We start from the raw sequence: 18908 nt of genomic DNA on the forward strand, positions 1-18908 counted from the left end.
CAGTTGTGTCACTGTTTCCACAAGAGTTTTAGAGTCTATAACATTAAAGCATGTCATAATTGCCACGTTACTTTTGCCTGAACAGGGTGGTAGTCCAACATTTTTGTTTGAAGTTGATATATTGATGGCGCGTCTGATGCCTTCAATTTTATCAGTATAAAAAGCTGCAAACTCCTTGCATTTCTGTGTGGAGTGGAGATCATGTGGAATTTGTGTTGGGGGGTTGGTCAGTCTGTTAACAGCTGCAAATAGGGTTTTTGCATTATTAGTATTGGTTTTAAAGATATTGGAGAAAAATGTTTCTCTAACACTTTTTAAGTCTAAATTGTCTCTTTATAGATATCATGGTGAATATGAAGTTTTGTTTTACGCCAGATGAGTTCAACCTTCCTGCATTCTTTTTTCTGTGCTGTTAGAGAAGCAGATTTTCTCCAGGGTGCCTTTTGCTTTCCAGAAATCATTTAACCCTTTAAGGTGCAATGACATCTATGACTTTCAAAATTTTCAAATTAAAGTTTTCTACAAAATCATCAGCAGAACATGGGTTGAGAGTTGGTAGCAAGGAGATGGTCTTTTTTAAAAGTACATCAGAATCTTCAATGATATATAGTTTTTTGACAGTATTTGATTTGTCTGTATGTCGGGAATAAAAGATTATTAAAGAAAACACAAAAGTAGTCAGACAATGAAGGATCAGTCACAGAGAGATCAGAAACATTGATGCCCTTTGTGATAACCAGGTCTAGAGTGTGCCCCTTGCAATGAGTAGCCTCTTTCACCTGTTGAGACAGTTCAAGTGTGTCCAAAATCATCAGTATAAAAATTGAAGTCACCAGTTATATCTAGACAGTCAAAGTCTGGAGATGCTAGACAATAATGCTGTAAAGTCATTTTTTGCAAAATTCTCTGCATACTCATATACATTTTAGAGTATGTGGGTGGCCTGTAAATAATTAATAGGAGAACTCTGGGGGAGCACTTCAATACAGCACAAAGATATTTGAATGATAGAAAAAAACACCAAATATCATCTGTTTCCCCTGAAATGCATATTTAAATATAGTAGCAACCCCTCCACCTCTTTTTCCAAATCTACATGCATCATAAAAGTTATAGTTGGGAGGAGCTGTCTCTATCAAAACGGTTGCCCTGTTATTTTGTTCCAGCCATGTTTCGGTTAAAAATATAAAATCCAGTTTAGAAGTGGTAATAAAAACCTTAAGTAAAATTGATTTGTTCTTAAGAGACCTAACATTAAGTAGACCCATCCTGATGGTGTTGTTGATAGGCTATAAGGTTGTTTTTGGTTTGGAGGCAATAGGTATGAGATTTGTGAGGTGAGCAGTGTGTCTAAGTTTCCCTTTGTTTGCTCTCTTAGTGGTTACAGCAGGAATGCTAGAGTTGCCATGTTTTGACGTAAGCAACCTTGGGTTCAGCAGATTATGCGAAACTTCCTTTATACTGCGTCTACGGCTGAACCCTTTTTTGTCTCAGTAATACTCAGGACTACTATCAGTACGGGGGGCTGGGGCGTCCTCCGCTTGGGTGTTATCAGCCTGTGGCCTTGATGTGCCGATGCTATCATGGACATAGATGCAAGTTTGATGCCAACATATTCCAGTTTCTTAAATTCAGCTGGAAAATCGCAAAGGGAGGAGACAGTGGAGCTGGAGGTGTTGTTGAGGCTATGGGAGAGATGAGTGTCCATGGCGTCGGGCAGGCTGTGGTCTCTCTTCAAGGTCTGTGGTCTGTCTGCTATCTGTGCGTCAGACCATGGCAGGGTAGATGTGTGGGAGAGCGAGAAAAGAAGATTGTCCCTTAACAGATTTGAGCCTAACCTGTTTGGGTGTAAGCCACCTGTTCTGAATAGATATTTGCGCACCAAAACAAGTTGAAATTGTCAATAAAGCCCCTTCCTCTTTCATTGCAAACTCTGGAAAGCCATGTATTCAGTGCAAGTAGAGGAATGAATCTGTTTATTCCCCTGTCAGGATGATTTCAGTTATTGTCTTCAAGAGAGAAAAGACAGAAGGATTAAGGACTGTACAAGGGCTTGCATAGGTAAACCTAATGCCTGGTGAAAAACAGCCACTTCAATAATTATTTATATTGTTGTATGCAGATATGGGTCAAGGGCAACAAATGTCCTGCAAATGTTGTGCTAAAAGTGAACCTGTTAAAAATAGTCCACTAATATCGCTATGATGACAATTCAATTTATTGAGGCATGATACCTAAAAAGTCTTCACAACTATAAGCAGAGATATGTAAACAAAAATAAACTAAATAATTAATATGGATGAAAAAAATGCATACAGTATTAATTATGCTCCACTGGAATTACACAATAGTATGCAACATGTGCCATGATCATTGATAATTAAGACTTAATTTGTCTTACTAAAGTATAGGTTAAATGTAAAAAAAAAAATATAAAAAAAGTTACAAATGAATTGTTTGCATAGAAAGAAAATACAAATATTGCAATATTTTTTAATGTAATAAGTGGTCCCATTGAACACATGAATTCACAGCTCAAACACGTCCAGTCAAGCTAATTTTGGAACAAAATATTTTTGTATACAGAAACAAACACTTACAGATGAAAAAATAATGTATCTTAAAATTGTAGTAATAAAAATATTTCCAATAATCAGTATATAAAAATCGAAATCAACCATTAAGTGGTTTGTTAAACACTACTATGTATATTAAATTGCATTATTGTCCTGCTATTTAAGTGAAGAAACCCCAATATTCTTTGCTTTAGCTATTTACGAGTTGCTTTAATAAGGAAACCTAGCAGGTCATTTAGTAAAATGAAAGGGATACGTCGAGATATCTGATAATTGGCATTGGCATCTTACCCTAATTCAGATGAGTTGTTTTACTAAATATTCATCCTTTGGCTTCCAGAAGGGGAGTTTGCTAAACTATAATTTTCTCAATCCATTTACTTGCAGTGTTATAATTACTTTATCCAAAGATTTCCAATTTGTTCTGAGTAAAAACGAGTGCCATTAACATCACAACCAGATTGTAGTTTGTCTACAAACACACATTTAGTTCAGCACTATTTTTCGTCACTGATATTGGGCCACCTGCGATCCAATTATATTATCAGCTGCTGGCTTCAGACGTTTGACGACGCTATAGCCAAACTTCTAGGAGGAGACGGTTTCCTATTTTATTACAGCAGTATTTGCCCAGATTCTGAGAGAAATGCATTTGTGAGTGACAAGATTGAGGTTTCAGAAGAATATTTTAACAAATGTATTTCTACCCTGGCCAGCCTACTGCACTGGTTTGATTTAAAACCTTTGTCTAAGGACGTTGGTGTCCGGATGGGGCGTCTTAGCGTTGTCTTCCTGCCAGACGCAGTAAAGGCTTAGTTTGTGTGTGCACTAGAATGGCATATTTTAAATCAGACCTCCAACACTATTAGCTGTGGCTGCACTCCGGTGACAGGGCTGTAGCAGAGTCTCCAGTTGGTGTTCACTGCCTTGGCATTGTCGCTTATGCAGACAGGTCCCGGTAACTCTTCTGAAGCAAGGGTGTAGTCTGGCCTGTCATCAGACATTTGATGTAAATCTAAAATCTGATTCAGGAAACTACATGGAGTGTAACAAGACAGCGCCGCATCTCAGCCAGCCTCATAAAAACAGTGCCAAAAATATTATTAATAACAGGGCTGAATTATTTATGTTTGAAGACAAACTACAATCTTGTTGTAGTTACCGGCACTCATTTTTAACAAGCGACTATTTGGAACACGTTGGTATTCTTTGGAAGGATATTCAGCGTGTTTTCCCCTCACAGCAAGCACAATGAGTGTGCTGTAAGGGATTGATGAATTTGAAATGAAACAACTCGTCTGAATCTGGGTAAGAAAGGCAAACTCTGATTCACAGAGTCTTGGGGTATCCTTTTGAGGATGCTTGAAGTAAGACTGGGCATAGAACAAGCAAGCAGCTATTTCGCTGCAACAGAAATGCGCTCTGCTGTGGTGACAGAATTCTCTGCATTGTAGTATTTGAGGAGTTTCAACCATGTTGAACTGCATTCCAGCAGCTCTTGGTTTCCTGCGTTATAAGAGAAGGGTCCCAAGTTACAACATTAGCCTCAAACCTGTAAAAAGGTGGTCTCTATTGAAATCAACACAGAAACACATGCGCACGCATAAACACACACGTGCATGCATGCACGAACATACACACGTTCACAAACACATGCACGCACAAATATACACATAGGCACAAACAAAGATAAGGTGCTGGGGTTCCTTCTCACCGATGATGCACAACCCCTCTTTGGCCCTGGTGATGCCAACATTTGTCTGGTTTGGATCGCCCACAAAGCCCACATGTTTTGATCGCCACTCTGGGCCCGCATCCTTTTGAATCTCCTCAGTTGGCAGAGACCGCACGGTGGATAAGATGACATAACGCCATTCGCTTCCTGGAAAATACAACATCAACCAGTTCCCTGACTCATACTTTGATGTTCAGCCAGTTAGGTGCTACAGCGCCAGGCCCCATGCTGCTGGTTAACTCCACCACAGCTGTATTTTACCAACACCAAAGTAGTTTGTACTTTAGATTTAAATGAGAGCATGCTGTCATGAGGTGTGTGATTATGAGGGAGGAGCATCAGAAGCTCGAAGTAGCCTCTCACCTTGGCTTTTGGAGATGGTGGAAACCGGGATTCTGCTCAGTTTCTTCTTTTGCAGAAGACATTTTATTCCCGCCACTTGGGCATTGTAAGGTGACAGAATCACAATACTTTCCTCCTTCACCTTGGCTTTCTTCACCAGACTTTCAGCAATTTCCACCTTTTGAAGCAACAAAACCAAACGGATACACAGACCCGTTAGCGAATCAAAGGATTATTTAAGAATCTGGTTGCTATAGAACAAAAAACGGAAACCTTTTGTGCCGCACAGATACATTATATATCATGTTGAGGTGTCATTATGGCACTAATGTGACCTAAGAGTATGACTCAAGTAAATCAATCTCAAGAAAATAGAGCTTGATTTACAATATTGACAAAGTAACTGGCAATCGTTTTCAGATCCTGTCTCATCCTTTCACTCTAGAAGTTGTTTGTCTTTGTAAAGCCAAATTAAAGAGTGTTACAGTTCCTGGCTGAGGTCTACTGATCTGGCGTTAACTTTACTCTGAGTGTTACCCTTGACTCCTATTCACACACAATATAAATAATCTATGAAATGCCCCCTGGGTACTATTAAAAAATAAACACTTTACCACTTTCTCTTGCTCTGCAACATTTGCTTTGGAGTTCTGATTCCCTTTTTTTGTGCTCACAACCAGACTGATTTCCTTTCCGATGATGTGTCCAAAAACAATTGTCTTTGGCTTCTTGTCGATGAGCAGAACACTTTTTGGCGGCCTAACTTCAGTGATGAGACGATTTTCATAATATGCTTCGGATGGGAACTGGCATATTTCTTCATGCTTAGAAGGTGCATAGAGACAATTGATTAATGTTTAAAAACATATATATATATATATATATATATATATATATATAATATCACAATCCTAGATATAACATTGTTACTTTTTTCACTACATAAGATTTAACGAATGAAGATACACTTGCATTATATCTCAATCTATTGTGATTGATATGCATGATTACTCACCATTCTGTACTGGGTGACGAGCATGATTACTATCTCTCTCTGCGTGTCACAGTAACGTTCAAACAGAGACTTCGACATTCCCAAATTACTCACACGCTTATTGGTGGTTATAGGTCGTAATTGTTTGTGGTCACCGAGAAAAACGACCTGGGATAAACAAACACATGAGAAGCATTGATTTTAAATGTATTTTTCTTCAGGCAAGCAAATGAACACCATGAAGATACTGTTAAGGAATATTTGCTTGCAGACGTTTTTGTAGGAATTTAAGAATCAAAGACACTTGTATCCTTGCCTGAATCAGTACATTTAGATAGACAAGTTATTAATGAATAGGAACAGTTAAATTGTACATTTGTCTTGAAGAAGGTTGTTACATGTTATCCTGCTGCTTGTGAGAACAGAAACTAAGAACTTGTGTGTTTAGCACTGCAGTTGGTAATGCTAATCCGAACCATCTGTTGTTAGTGGTCATTCAAGCCAGTATGGATCGCCCGGTGGGAACGATCCTGGCTTGATGGTAGGGCGGAGCTAAGGTTGTCGCAGCCTTTTCTTAGGCTAGTCATCGTGAGCATCATCTGTAGCGTCAGGCTCCTCCGAACGTACCTCTATCATTGTCAGGATATCAACCCGGAGAAGACGCCACCTAGGATCCCCTGCTCTGCACTGCTAACCATCAAATGTGCCCTACCCAACACTCTACCTACACTGACCTCGAAGTCATGGGGGGGAACTGTCATCAACGCTCAGGAAGGCAGACTGTATTTCCGCCTATGCATCCCTCATGACTCTCCACTTCCTGGCCCTTACAGAGACTTGGATCACTCTAGAGAACTCTTCCACTCCAGCTGCCCTCTGAACGACCTACTTGTTCTCACACAAGACCTGTTCCTCCCACCCACAGGCCCAGGAACCAACTTGAACTGATATTCACAAGGTCCTGTGGTACCTCGACACTCTCCCTTACCCTGCTCGCTGTCTGACCATCCCTTTGTTGCTTAGTCCCTCCCTATGAAGTCCTCCCCCTGGCTGTCCAAATCTCTGCAGGTTTGCCAAGCAGAGTTACGGGCAGCTGAGAGGAAATGGAAGAGATCAGACTGTACCTTGACCTCCTCTTAGACTTCACCTCCATTGTGTCAGCAGCCAAATCTGTCGGAACAAATCAACTCCTCCGCCTCCAACCCCAGGAAACTGTGACATCCTGCCTTTCCTCACCACCCTTATCAACCCCCTTGATTAAGAAACCGACCGTTGACCCCAGTGACATCAAGAACTACAAACTCTCTTATTTCATTCCTTTCTAAAAACACGAACGTGGCATCTCTAACAAACTGTCACTAGCATCTCCTATCTCTCACAAAACATTCTGCTTGACCCTCAGCCAGATCCTCCCACCACTCTTGGTGAAAACTGCATTGCTGAATCTGCACTATCCTGGTTCACATCCTACCAGCCAAATCACACCTATCGGGTGCCATGGAATGGCTCCTTGTTAAAACCCTGCACACTCAAATCTGGTGTCCCTCAAGGCTCGGTACTGGGACCCGAGGCGGTGGGTCAATAGATGGCGCTAGGGCGCCGCCCCTCCGTGAAATATTCACTCAAATATATCTGCCAACTATAACTATCAACCATTACAAATACGAAATAAATCAACAAAAATACATAGCATTTATCCTCCTTTAATTGTGTGATAGACTGTACTTGCCACTGCAAGCAACCATTTAAATACGTCTGAATGTCAATTCTTTGGGCCAGGATTTTTATCTGTCATTCGAGAGAAAGCCCTCCTTCACGTCAAAGGCGCCGGTAAGCATGAAGTCTATGGGAGCTCTTTTTTAAGCTTTAGTTCGCACCTCCGTGTTTCCTTGACCTCCACCTGCTCCCTGTAGTAGCTCGCATCAGATTCAAGATGATAGTACTGGCCTACAAGGCAGCCAAAGGAACTGCCCCTGACTACATCCAAGCGTTTAACAGACAAAACACCCCAGCTCGAGTGATCTGCTCAACTACCTCAGCTGGATGCCTGGTTCCGCCATTGCTACGAGCAAGCAATAGTCGATCATCAAAGTCTCAGCTCTTCTCTGTTTTGGCACAGCAGTGGTGGAACGAGCTCCCTGCCGATGTCAGGTTCCGCAAAAGACACAAGACTCACTTGTTCAGAGTTCAATTAGACTCTGCATAGCCTCCCCCCTTATCCCCCACTGCCCCTCTTACATACTTAATGTATGTTGTAGGTCCTGGCATTTAATGTACGCACTTATTGTATGTTGTACGTCCTTGCACTTAAAAAATAGTACTTAGCATTGTGTAGCATCTTACCCTAGCTATCTTTGTTGTTTACAGGGAATGGGTTAACACAATTGTAAGTGCTTGGTATTTGGTTTTATGACCATCCTTACTGTACCGACAGTCATATATATTTTTTTATTCTCCTGTCAAATGTACTTATTTTAAATCGCCTTGGATTAAAGCTTCTGCTTAATACCCTAAATGTAGATTACTTTTTGTTAGAGAATATGACCAGGCTGAAGAGAGACTACATGTAAGAGGAAAGGAGCACCAAAGTATTTTTCTTTTAAATAATTGTATCATCATAGATACTTTTGTGAAAAAACACTTCATTTTTGATGATGCACACAACATTGCACTATTTGGAACCATGGAACGATAATGTGCTAGACGGATAGGCAGACAGCTGCTGCAAGTGTCGCGATATTTCACCACGATATCTTGTCGTTTTTGAATAATATATATGCGGACAGCTCAGCAATGACGATATTTAGGATGATCTTCTGAAGATAAGTTATCTGTTGGTAAAACACAAAGGGCAGGTGACTTTGTCGGAGGCTGCTCCCATTTTCCCCCAAAGCTCCACCCTGTTCGCAATGCCTCACTAGAAAATATTTTTTTTCTAAGGGGAGGTCAGACTATGGTGTTTTGAGGAGGCATGCTCTGGTAACAGGGAGCTGTTCCTTGTTCTTCACATGGGCTTCAGACATAAAGTGGTCATCATGTGTATTTTTATGGGTCCAATTAATAGTATGTGGACAGAATTTGCTCGAATTGGCCTGTCAATTCGAGCCAGTGGCACTTTGGATGGAAAACAAGCTGTATCATGAATATAAAATGCTCAATTTTAACCTTGTACACAACCTCAAAGAAAGGCACAAACCTTTTCTGGTTTGTTGCAAACCAATGGAATGAGGGCCTGTGGTTCGGTGGCCATTGCACATTCATCGATGACGATCTGACGGGCGCTGACTGCTTTTGTCAGACCCGGCGAGGAGGAGGCTGTGCAAGTGCAGATTATGATGTCATGTCGTTTAAACTCATGTTCCCGAGCCTTTTTGAGATGGTCTTTGTAACTAAAAGGAAGCAAGATCCATAAAGTAAAACTTCAATACAAACTCTAGGTAATCCATCGCACTATGGAGTCCTACTTACTCATCCACTTCGGCATCGGTCAGTTCCTCTGCATCTTTCTGAAGGGCACGTTTTATTCTTTGGTCAAACTCTTTTATTTTTGCTGAAAAGGGGTTGTGGTCTTCTCGCATGAGGTGATGCAGGGTGATGCTCCTGTAGATCAAACCACACTAGATGAATCATGCAGATTTGTACTAACTTATTCAATTCAACTATATAATTTACGTTATTTACACTTTAGATGGCAGGATCCTTGTTACAGTGTAATTACACATTGCAAGCATGTGCAACCCATAATAGTTTGTACCTAACATGTAAAAAATGTCTCTTTCAAGCATAGTTTCCGTTCAATTCCTCGGATAACCTTTCTAGTGATTTTCAATATTCACGTATACAGCTACGACCTGGAACAGATTTATAGAGTGTACGGTAGGGTAGCATGTGCTTAGGGTTAGGGTCAGTACTGACGTCCCACAGAGGGGGCGGTGTTGAAGTGCTCATCACAGGTAAGTAGCAACAGCTGTGTGGGCAAGAGACTCAGAGTTGTGAGACTGAGTGGAGGGTCTGGAAATGAGATTCGGTGTGAAAGAGAGTAACCCGATGGACACACATTGCTCGGCGACTTCAATGAGCGAACACTTTTGGGATATATATATATATATATACACGATGAATTAAAAGACTGGATCAAAGCGCTGGCTGGTCGCCTGCAGACTAGGTGCCGGTGCGGCGGTGGCTGTCGACCTGTGGTGAGTACCTCGCACCTAACCCCCTAGATAGGTTAGATTGCACTCACCCAGGGAAAGGTTAGGAACAATACTCAAGTTAAAGGGTAACTCCGGTGTAAAATGGATTTGGGATATGTTTTGTATGATAACGAGTTGAAACGTTCGTTTTGGAGCACAAAAACCGCATATAGACGCTTTCTTCAGTTGGCTGTTTTTAGCCGATTCTATCAAAACGCTATAAACTTGAAACGATGGGGGCACTGGTTATGGTAAAAACTAAATCGCTATTTTAAACCACTTAAAAGGCCAAAAGTAGCCCGACACTTCTTTGGTAGTATAATAAGGGTCTTAACATATAAAACGTGGCATTGAGAACTTTGTAAGTGTACAGATTGTTTATTAAAAATGACATTTTATTCACACAATACCATCAGTAGGTCACCCGTCGACGCCATTTTGTTTTTAAGACTCGATAAGTAGATTGGCGAACACAGAGCTTGCGTGTTGCTGACGGATGTCACAATCTCTCCGTCCGTCTATCTCAATTGGATAGAAAAAAAAATGGAATTTGTTGGTTGGATTTTGATATCAGCATCTGAGGGAGAGTACAGCCGAAAACCCAACGGCGGTGAAAGGCGTGCGTCAAAACAACCGCCCCCATTATTTCCTAAGTACAACCCCACACCAGCGGCGGCTAGACGCGCGCCATTGCTCGTCAGCGCACCGCCCCGCAACCCTTAACGGCACAGTCCTATTGCATAGCGTCGCCCCAAATTTGAGCTACACCGGCACTTTAGTTATAACATTGCTTATGAGGCAGTATTACCACCCTGATTTGGACTGATTGTTATACCGGAGTTGTGGTATGGAGCACTCTTGGCGAAGAGCAGCGTGAGATAACTGAAGACTGCTGCCAGGGTAAGGGTAGTCCAGCATCTCAACTTGTTGACTGTAAACTCTCAGCGGCCTTAACTTGTCTCCAAATTTCAACAAGTACTCTGTAAGGCAATATTAAAAGGAAAACCAAAAATAATCTTAAAATGAACAGCTTACACAATCTAAATGAATACATGAGTAGAGACTTGTACATCTGCATTATGTACATTATAAGAACAATCAATTTGTCCCAGTTCAGAATTTTGCCAAGTGATCAGTGATTATTTTACTTGCCAGCGACAACGTCAACAGACTTGTTGGAAGGACCACAGTAGAGAATAACATCTTTCTTTCCCTGCTCAGCATGGTCAGTGTTTCTTCTGTTGGTTCTGGTGTTTAGATTGTGGAACCAGAACACAATGTACACACCCACCACTGTCTTTCCAGTGCCTGTGAAAGGAGTTAGGACATTATTGTATTGCTTTATTATATCAGGCAATGAAAAAATATATTTATTTCTCTTACCAGGGGGCCCCTGTATAACCGTGAAATTCTTATTGAGAGCTTTCTCAACAGCCTGATATTGAGTCTCATTCAGTTTTGGTAGTCCTATTGGTGGCTCTTGTCTCCTGACCTCAAACTGCTGCACAGTGTTCTGGAAGGCTACACTTGACAACATTGTCCATCAATCAACAAATCAATCAATCAATCAATTAATATATATAAACATTTAAGAATGAGTTAAGGAAAACACCTTTTATACTGAAATTGTATTAATCAAATGAAAGAACTGGCTTACCCTCTCTTGGAAGGCTCCTCCCAAGTGCTATACTCTGAACAAGGTCAGATGCAGACGCAATTTGTCTGACTGCATTTGTTTTACGTCTAAGAAATAATTTGGTAGATTTGATTTACTTTGTAATACAGTACACAAAAAATATGCATATCGCATGACAGTAACATCAAATACAAGACGATCTGAATTAGTTTACTCTAGCAAAAATAAAACATTTTTTACTTACATGTCGGGCAAAAGCTTAGGGATTAATTCCAGTGTGAAACAGGTGTCTTTTTGAAAGACACAGTCTGGAACAAAGTCCATGGGCAAGTGACTAACATAGAAATTCACTCTTCTTGTCTTAACCTTTTTAGTATGCATCGGTTCTTTCACTGTGACTCCATGAGCAACCCATGTGAAAGTGCTTGGGTCCACGTCTTTGGAATGGTCTAGCTTAAAAGCTGGCTTCAAACCACTTTTCCGTATGCACAACAAGCACTCGTCAAGGTCACATCCAATGGCCCACTCCTTAATTTGTTTGAGCGGGAGGTTGAAGCTTCCTTTCCATTGAGTGGATCCATGCTCTCGATGTTCGAAGTTCACCACCAAGTCCTCAATGATGATACTGTCCCCTTCACGCACTGCTGTCTCAGCAGACTCCATATCGCACAATGGCTCCCATACTGAAATGTAGTCAGCAGGGTTCAAATATTTTCCCTTGGTACGAGGTATTGCAAGTTTGGAGAAAGCAGTAATGGGGCTGTGTGCATGGTCGATGCAAATCTCCAAATTGTCATTGAGGGACATCAATTGAACCGTTGGTGTCAGGAAACCTCTTGTTACCTCTGATGTAATTTGGAGCTGAAGGATGTCACCTGGTTTCAGTTGGACCTCAAGGTCAATGTAATGTTGTTCATCCGATGTGCATGGGCTAGCAGTGAGGCCAGACTCCTTACTGGGGCTTCGTTTCCAGGTATGTTCCAGTTTCTTTGTTTCTGCTTCCAATATGAGAGTCTTCATTTCCGTCCAGCTTTCGTTTTCAACTGCCTCAACAATGGCTTTCCATTTTGAGGCTGGTATCTCTGTGCAGCAGCCACTATTTGGCAGCCTTTTCATGTCTTTTCTGATTTTTACATTGGCAAATGTGTAGACTCGTTTTTTCCATTTAAGGGTCATGCACTTACTTCCTTTGTCATAAACCGGTTGGTCATCCAGTTGTAAGTCTGTATACATGATTGGTAGACTTTCTGGGAAGACGTCCTTGTCAAAAGGAAATGAAACCTTGAAACATTCACTTTCTTTGTCTGTTCGCACTATAATTGCTAGCTTTGAGACATTATGTTTCTTTACGTTCATTGCCAGGTTAATCATTTCAGCCTTTTTTTCGTAGTCCTTTGCAGTCTTTGTTTTCTGTTCAAACTCTTCACACAACATGTCAATCTCTCTGGGAGAATAATCAACTGGAGTCCCACAAATGAGTGTGTGCAAAAGCCGTTGCAACACAATGTCATTGTACCTTCGAATCGGTGAGGATGCCTGTGTGTAAGACCTTAGATTCAGACTGTAGTGCCCAACCTCTGCTTTGGAAGAAGAATTGGAGCGAATGACATATGCTTTCCCTAGGCACTCTTTAAAATCTTTCAGTACTGGCATTAGCTGAGGGTGTATGTCATCCGCAGCAATCAGGTCAACTATTTTGTCAATGTCACTTCCCTCTCTGGTCGCTGCCTGAATGTCGTTCCATACCTTTGTTAGCACATGAAAGCTCTTGCCATCAGCAGAATATTGTGCTTCTGCAACATTTTGATTGTGTCCAACTTTGTTCCTTACATGGAAAGATAGGGGCACAAGCTCTCTGTATTTTTTCTTGAATTGTTCCAGCTGCTCAGGCTTAGGTGGAGCTTGACACCGCAATGGTGTGAGGTCCTGAGTATCGTGTGTGCTGGTCAAAATCTTAGATGCCTCAGAATTGAACAAGACATTTAGCTCCTCAATCATCAAATGGGCTTTTCTCTTCCCTGGTAGACGACTCTTATCACTTTGAGCATAAGCCCAGTCCCGAAGTCTGATCTTTCTTTGAGCTTTAGCAAAATCATAAGCCATCATGATACTTCTAACTTCTACATCTTGACATATATGTTGATTTCTTCCACATATGATATCCTCAGTATCTTCATAGGAAAGACTTACATTCGTCTGGATCACAGATAGCTGAAAGGTTGGTGTTCCAACTATCTCATTTGTTTCCTTGTTGACTTTCACAATCAGCGAGACGACATCTCGTTGATTTGGCTTATCGTCAAATAGAAGACTTACTTCCTTGATCAGGTCTTCAGGGAACATGGGACGTTGTTCCTTTTGCAACCTGTGATATGTGGCAACCCTTTGTCTTGCCTGTTTATCTAAAATGGAACCAGGTGAAACAAAACTTGCCACATCTGCGATATGAACTCCCAACTCATACTGTTCCCCCTCATCTCTGATGCTGATGGCATCGTCCAAGGCGCTGGCATTTAGTGGATCGACAGTGAAGGTAATTATTCCACAAAGATTCACTCTATCCTTACATGCAGTTGACCTCCCCACTTTATCCAGCCTGCTATGAGAATCAAATGTGGTCACTTTGAATTCCTCGTTCAGAATCCTTAGTCCAACCTCCAAAGTCCTCGGTTGGTCAATTGGAAGAATTTTGATCACTCTACCCAACGGAAATATCTGACCATCTTTCCAGTCTATCACCTGCACCATGAAAACGTGTTTTTGTATGAGATGTTCATCAATGTCATGATATTCGTCAATTTCCCAACCACCATCAATTTGCTTCCATACTGTAAGCCACTGCCAATATTTCCTCAGGATCAATGTACAGATTTTGTGGCTATTTCTAACAATAGGCACCATGATTTTTCTGAGGAATTTAGATTTTTCGTTGCATCGTTCTGGATCCTCAATTGTACACACAAATACTTTTTTTGAATCTGCACTGTTGATAATGTCTAACACACTGTGCTGCTCAGTGCCATCAGAGGATAATCTAACGACCACTTCATCTCCATCGAAAGCATGGCCCAAGTTCTTCCTTCCTTTGAGGTGTATGCGTTGGGTTGGATTGTCAAATTGTGTGATATATCCGGAGTTACTTGTCTTCATGACCAACTGTCCATGCTTGTAAATAGCTGGTTGGCTTTTACACAACTGCAAATGGTTAGTCTTACCCATTGTTTTATTGTGTGAATATTTCACACCATCATTTGGCCCATCATCCAAATTGTCTTGATCTGAGTCTGTTTCACACTGGTCATATTCGTCCTTTAGCTGTTGAAGAATCACATCCGTGTCATCACAGCTCTCAGGGGGCTCAGGCCTTCGAAACCTTGCAATTTCTTCAATATCTTTTTCAAAGAAATCTTTGGTGAAATGTTTTGGTTCAAGACTGTTCTTGCTGATGCAGTGATCTATGTAACTTTTCCATATTCTTGAGGATTTTCCAAAGTAACTGAGGGCAGTAGCATCTCCTACGACCACCACCAGGGACTGAGCCCTTGTCATGGCTGTGTTTAAGACGCGGGCATCATTGAACAGCTCCATGCCGGGCAAGTGAGCTTTCGTTAGGCTCTCAAGTGTTTGAACAGAGGTTATTATGACTGCCCTGAATTCTTTACCTGTTGAAACACAAAGGCAAGTATAGAGGAATTAATTGTATTTCTAATCAATTTGATTTGAAATACAAATGTAAAGGAAATGATACATTCACTCATCCATAGGTAAATATATATGTATATAAATATCCAAAAGAAGCAAATCAAGGCTGCTTCAAAGACACTACCTTGGACATTTGCGAAATTCTCAACAACAACCTTTTCAAGTTTTTTTCTCCAAAGTGCTGTCCTGATTTTCTTAACCTAAGAGGATTAAAGAACAAGAATGTATTTACGATTTTACAAGAAGTATAGAATTTTTTTTCACAGGCATGAGGAAATAATCAACATATAATTTAGTTTATCTTTCATTAACATCATTTTTTCCCTCTTGCCACACTAGTGGCCTTGGGGTGATTGTGTCAAAACATATGCTCCAGCACTCGCCTTGCAAGCTCATATCTGATCAAAAATAGAACATTTAATGTAAACTAGAAAATGCATTTCAGGAAATGCGGTATTTCTGTAGTGCAAATGAAGTTTGATTAAAGCAACATAATTTATGATGTAAAGGAATTTTCAATGGTTTAAATCAAATATAGATTTGATTGATGGTGTGCATGTTTACATTATTTACTCCATTTAGTTCAAAAGTCTAAATGGAGTAAATAATGTAAACATGCACACCATTTTAAAAGAAAATAATATGAATGGCAGTGCACGATTCCAAGCTAATATGAACATTCTAAAAGTGGAATGGAATCATTAGGTAAAAAAAGTGGAAGGAGTAAGGTCCAAACATTTGTAGAGAATAAGAAAGAAAGAATAAAGCCTAAGAATAACATAAGAATAACAATAGCACTCGCCTAATGAATGAAAGCACACATTTACCTGCCACCCCTCTGATAGAACACAGATGGAGCTTGGGTCCTTGGACCCCCAGGTATGGGGCCATCCTTGTAAAATGTCTTCCAGGACTTCAACAACCTTGTTAACCTCTGCATTATTAGACCATGACATTGAATGCTGGTTCAGCTGGCAGTCTCCCCGTACATGATGGAACTTGATGGAGTTGTCATTCGGCCCAGCTGGAACTGTTTTGCCACACTTTATGACTTCCCCCCTGCCAACGTAGAAGTGAGTGGATACAAACTCTACTATTTCTTTGGTCGAGCGGTAGTTTTCATTGAACAGGATTCTACTCTTCTTGGCAACTTCACTGCTATGGCCCTGATAATAATGGAACAATCTGTTGAGAAGGGTGTAATCCGATCGTTGGTGATCGTCCACAGAGAAGAGCTTTGGTCCCATCTGCATATGATCACCAGCTAACACAACTCTGGTGCTGGGCCCAGCTAGCCCAAGGGGGATCAGCGCTTCGCACTCCAGCATCTGGGACGCCTCATCGATTAGAATGTGGGTGAAGTATCCCTCTTGCAGCTTGAGGTCATGAAAACGTTTGGCCATTGTTGTTGTTGCGATGACTATTTTGTGGGAATCCAGTGCTTTCTTTGTAGGGGACCGAAAGTAGGTTCTACACTCAGAGAGCAGGCAATATTTCAATGTGATTTCGTCAGTGGCCTTTAGAGATGAATGTTGATTTGTCTTTATTCTTATTGGCTTTATATTACGGTCTCCATTGATGATGAAGGAATGGAAGTGATCTTTGACATACAGGTCTGCAGAGCTAAAAGAAAAGGAAAAAATAGCAAGTGGAAGTAAGCTGAACATCCTTCTAAATATGTCTACATAAAGAGACAATTGAAATGTAAAACAACACATTTTTATGTATGCAGCCATACACAATATGTCCCCATAAAGTCAAAGTATCAAACGGTACAGCCTCCCTAGCTTCCCTCAGGCCTTTGCTGACAAATCTATAGGAAGTGTGTTTTTCCTCATGTTATTGATACTTTTTCTACAACATTTAATAACTATGGGATATTTCCAGTAATCTCCTAATTGCAGTATGGCCGACCAATAAGGCCATTTAGTTTGAAAGACTATTAGATAATTAGATAATGACTTAACTAGATAAAAAGTCAATTTGCATTAACGTGCAATCCATTATCTTGCGTCAGAATGAGTTTTTGCTTGTGGTTCGACGATGTACCTGTTGGTGTGGGTGCAGACCAACACTTTGCTTTGAGGATCCCGGGCAATTTCTCTGGCTGCTGTTGCAAGGGTGAAGGTTTTTCCAGTCCCAAATGGTCCATAAATGAGCAGTGGTGCAACACCTCTCCTGGGATCTGACTTGCCTATAATGAAGTCCACTGCATTCTGCTGTTTGACATTCAAGTGATAGCATCGATGACTGTTCACAGGCACTTCACAGCCATCAAGGTCTGGTAAGACCATGTTGGTATCTGGAAGCTGGTCTATTGCCTTGTGCATCACGCAGAAGGAAAAACGATCCAACTGAAACTGCATCTCCATTTGGTGTGTTTCACCACTTTTGAGTTGAAGGTCTGAGCAGCATCTTTTGGAAAGTTTTAAATTGATTTTGTTATTGGCAGTGTCCTTCAGTACGATGGCTTCGTAGACCTTGGAGCCGTGATCCTTTGGAAATGATGGTGCTATGAGGCCAGTCTGAATGCTTCGTTTGAGTACACATCCCTCTGGAGTGTCTGGAGTGAGATTAAAAGGAGCCGAGACGGTACCAAACAATTCCCCCTGAATATTGATCACTGTACCAGAATATTTTGTTGGCAAACTTTCGGATGTAGTCATCTCTCCACAAATTCCAATTCTACAAGAAAAAATAAGAAAAATAAATAAGCCAGGCAATTTCCTTATATACGAGATCACTGCAAGTTCTTAAAGGTCCAGTTGTTGTGTAAGGTGTCCTATATTGGCCTGTATTATATTGTATAAGGTGTCCAATACTAGTCTGTACTGTGTAAGGTGTCGTGCACTGGCCTGTATTGTATACGGTGTCCTGTACTGGCCTGTATTGTGAAAACATATTAAAAAAGGTGTGTAGACTGCAAAAGTAATCTCTTTTATCATAAAATAGCCAAGTGGAGCAGTTCCCCATTTTCTTAACCTCTGTACTTTGAGAACATAGTGAGTCATCTCTAAGTGATGCCACTGTGTTCTCAAAGCTAAGAGGTCGTCGAGATGAGGCCGATAAATTTGAGGGTGAACTAGAAATGATTTTACCTTGAAACAAGCTTGTTCTCTGCCTGTTCCTCTCTGTACAGGAAGTTGTGCATTTTCTCCCTGTAGTTCTCAGCACTCCATGGTGTCTGGCTGTCACACACAGGCAGGCGGGCAAAAACTGTCTGGGGAGGCTTGTACTTCTTAAGTAGGTCATCTTGATCCTCCGTCCGTTCCACACATGGAATTATCACCTTTTTTTCTGGATGCCAACGTTCAAGAGGCTGTAGAGATACCCCACAGCCCACAATGGGTTCCTCTGTGAAAGCCTGAGAACCCGCCCCTATCGCCACCTTCAGAACTCGCAGGAGCACAGGCCTCATATCAAAGTCCAACACAAGCCATTGTTCATAGAGACCTGGAACAGCCGACGCAAAGAACACTGTGATGTCGTAGGTCTGCGAATCTGTGTTCTGGAACCTCTTCCCCAAAGAATAGGAGCAAACGCTTTCAGAAGTGATCGCATTTAGGGAAAAAGACGCTCCTGGTTGGTTCTTCAGAAGTGCCACGTGCTCAAGTCGCCTCTGTGTTCACAGAAAGAGAAAATGGGAATAGACATATTTAAAAATCCTTGAATAAAGTGATCAACAAATGTTCCCATGGATACCTTTAGACACCATGGGCCCATCTTGCAC

The 18908-nt window shown here is 41.2% G+C and overlaps 1 protein-coding gene across 1 annotated transcript in view; it reads right to left on the reverse strand.

The window, feature by feature from the left end:
- Positions 1-2200: 2200 nt before the first annotated feature.
- Positions 2201-18908, reverse strand: part of LOC307079076 (3'-5' exoribonuclease HELZ2-like) — a 30213-nt gene continuing 13505 nt past the window's right edge. The window contains exons 5-20 of the mRNA XM_079741161.1: positions 18277-18797; positions 17228-17863; positions 16006-16801; positions 15303-15378; positions 11721-15138; positions 11498-11583; positions 11224-11361; positions 10993-11148; positions 10676-10820; positions 9116-9247; positions 8844-9036; positions 5669-5815; positions 5268-5477; positions 4675-4831; positions 4291-4458; positions 2201-4082 (exon numbers count right to left, since the gene is read on the reverse strand). Of these exons, the coding sequence (XP_079597287.1) occupies positions 3973-4082; positions 4291-4458; positions 4675-4831; positions 5268-5477; positions 5669-5815; positions 8844-9036; positions 9116-9247; positions 10676-10820; positions 10993-11148; positions 11224-11361; positions 11498-11583; positions 11721-15138; positions 15303-15378; positions 16006-16801; positions 17228-17863; positions 18277-18797 (7089 nt within the window). The 3' untranslated portion in view covers positions 2201-3972. The remainder of the gene's footprint in view (positions 4083-4290; positions 4459-4674; positions 4832-5267; positions 5478-5668; positions 5816-8843; positions 9037-9115; positions 9248-10675; positions 10821-10992; positions 11149-11223; positions 11362-11497; positions 11584-11720; positions 15139-15302; positions 15379-16005; positions 16802-17227; positions 17864-18276; positions 18798-18908) is intronic.

Source organism: Pollachius pollachius, assembly GCF_949987615.1.
Source record: "Pollachius pollachius genome assembly, chromosome: 8".
In the NCBI taxonomy this organism is placed as follows: Eukaryota; Metazoa; Chordata; class Actinopteri; order Gadiformes; family Gadidae; genus Pollachius; species Pollachius pollachius.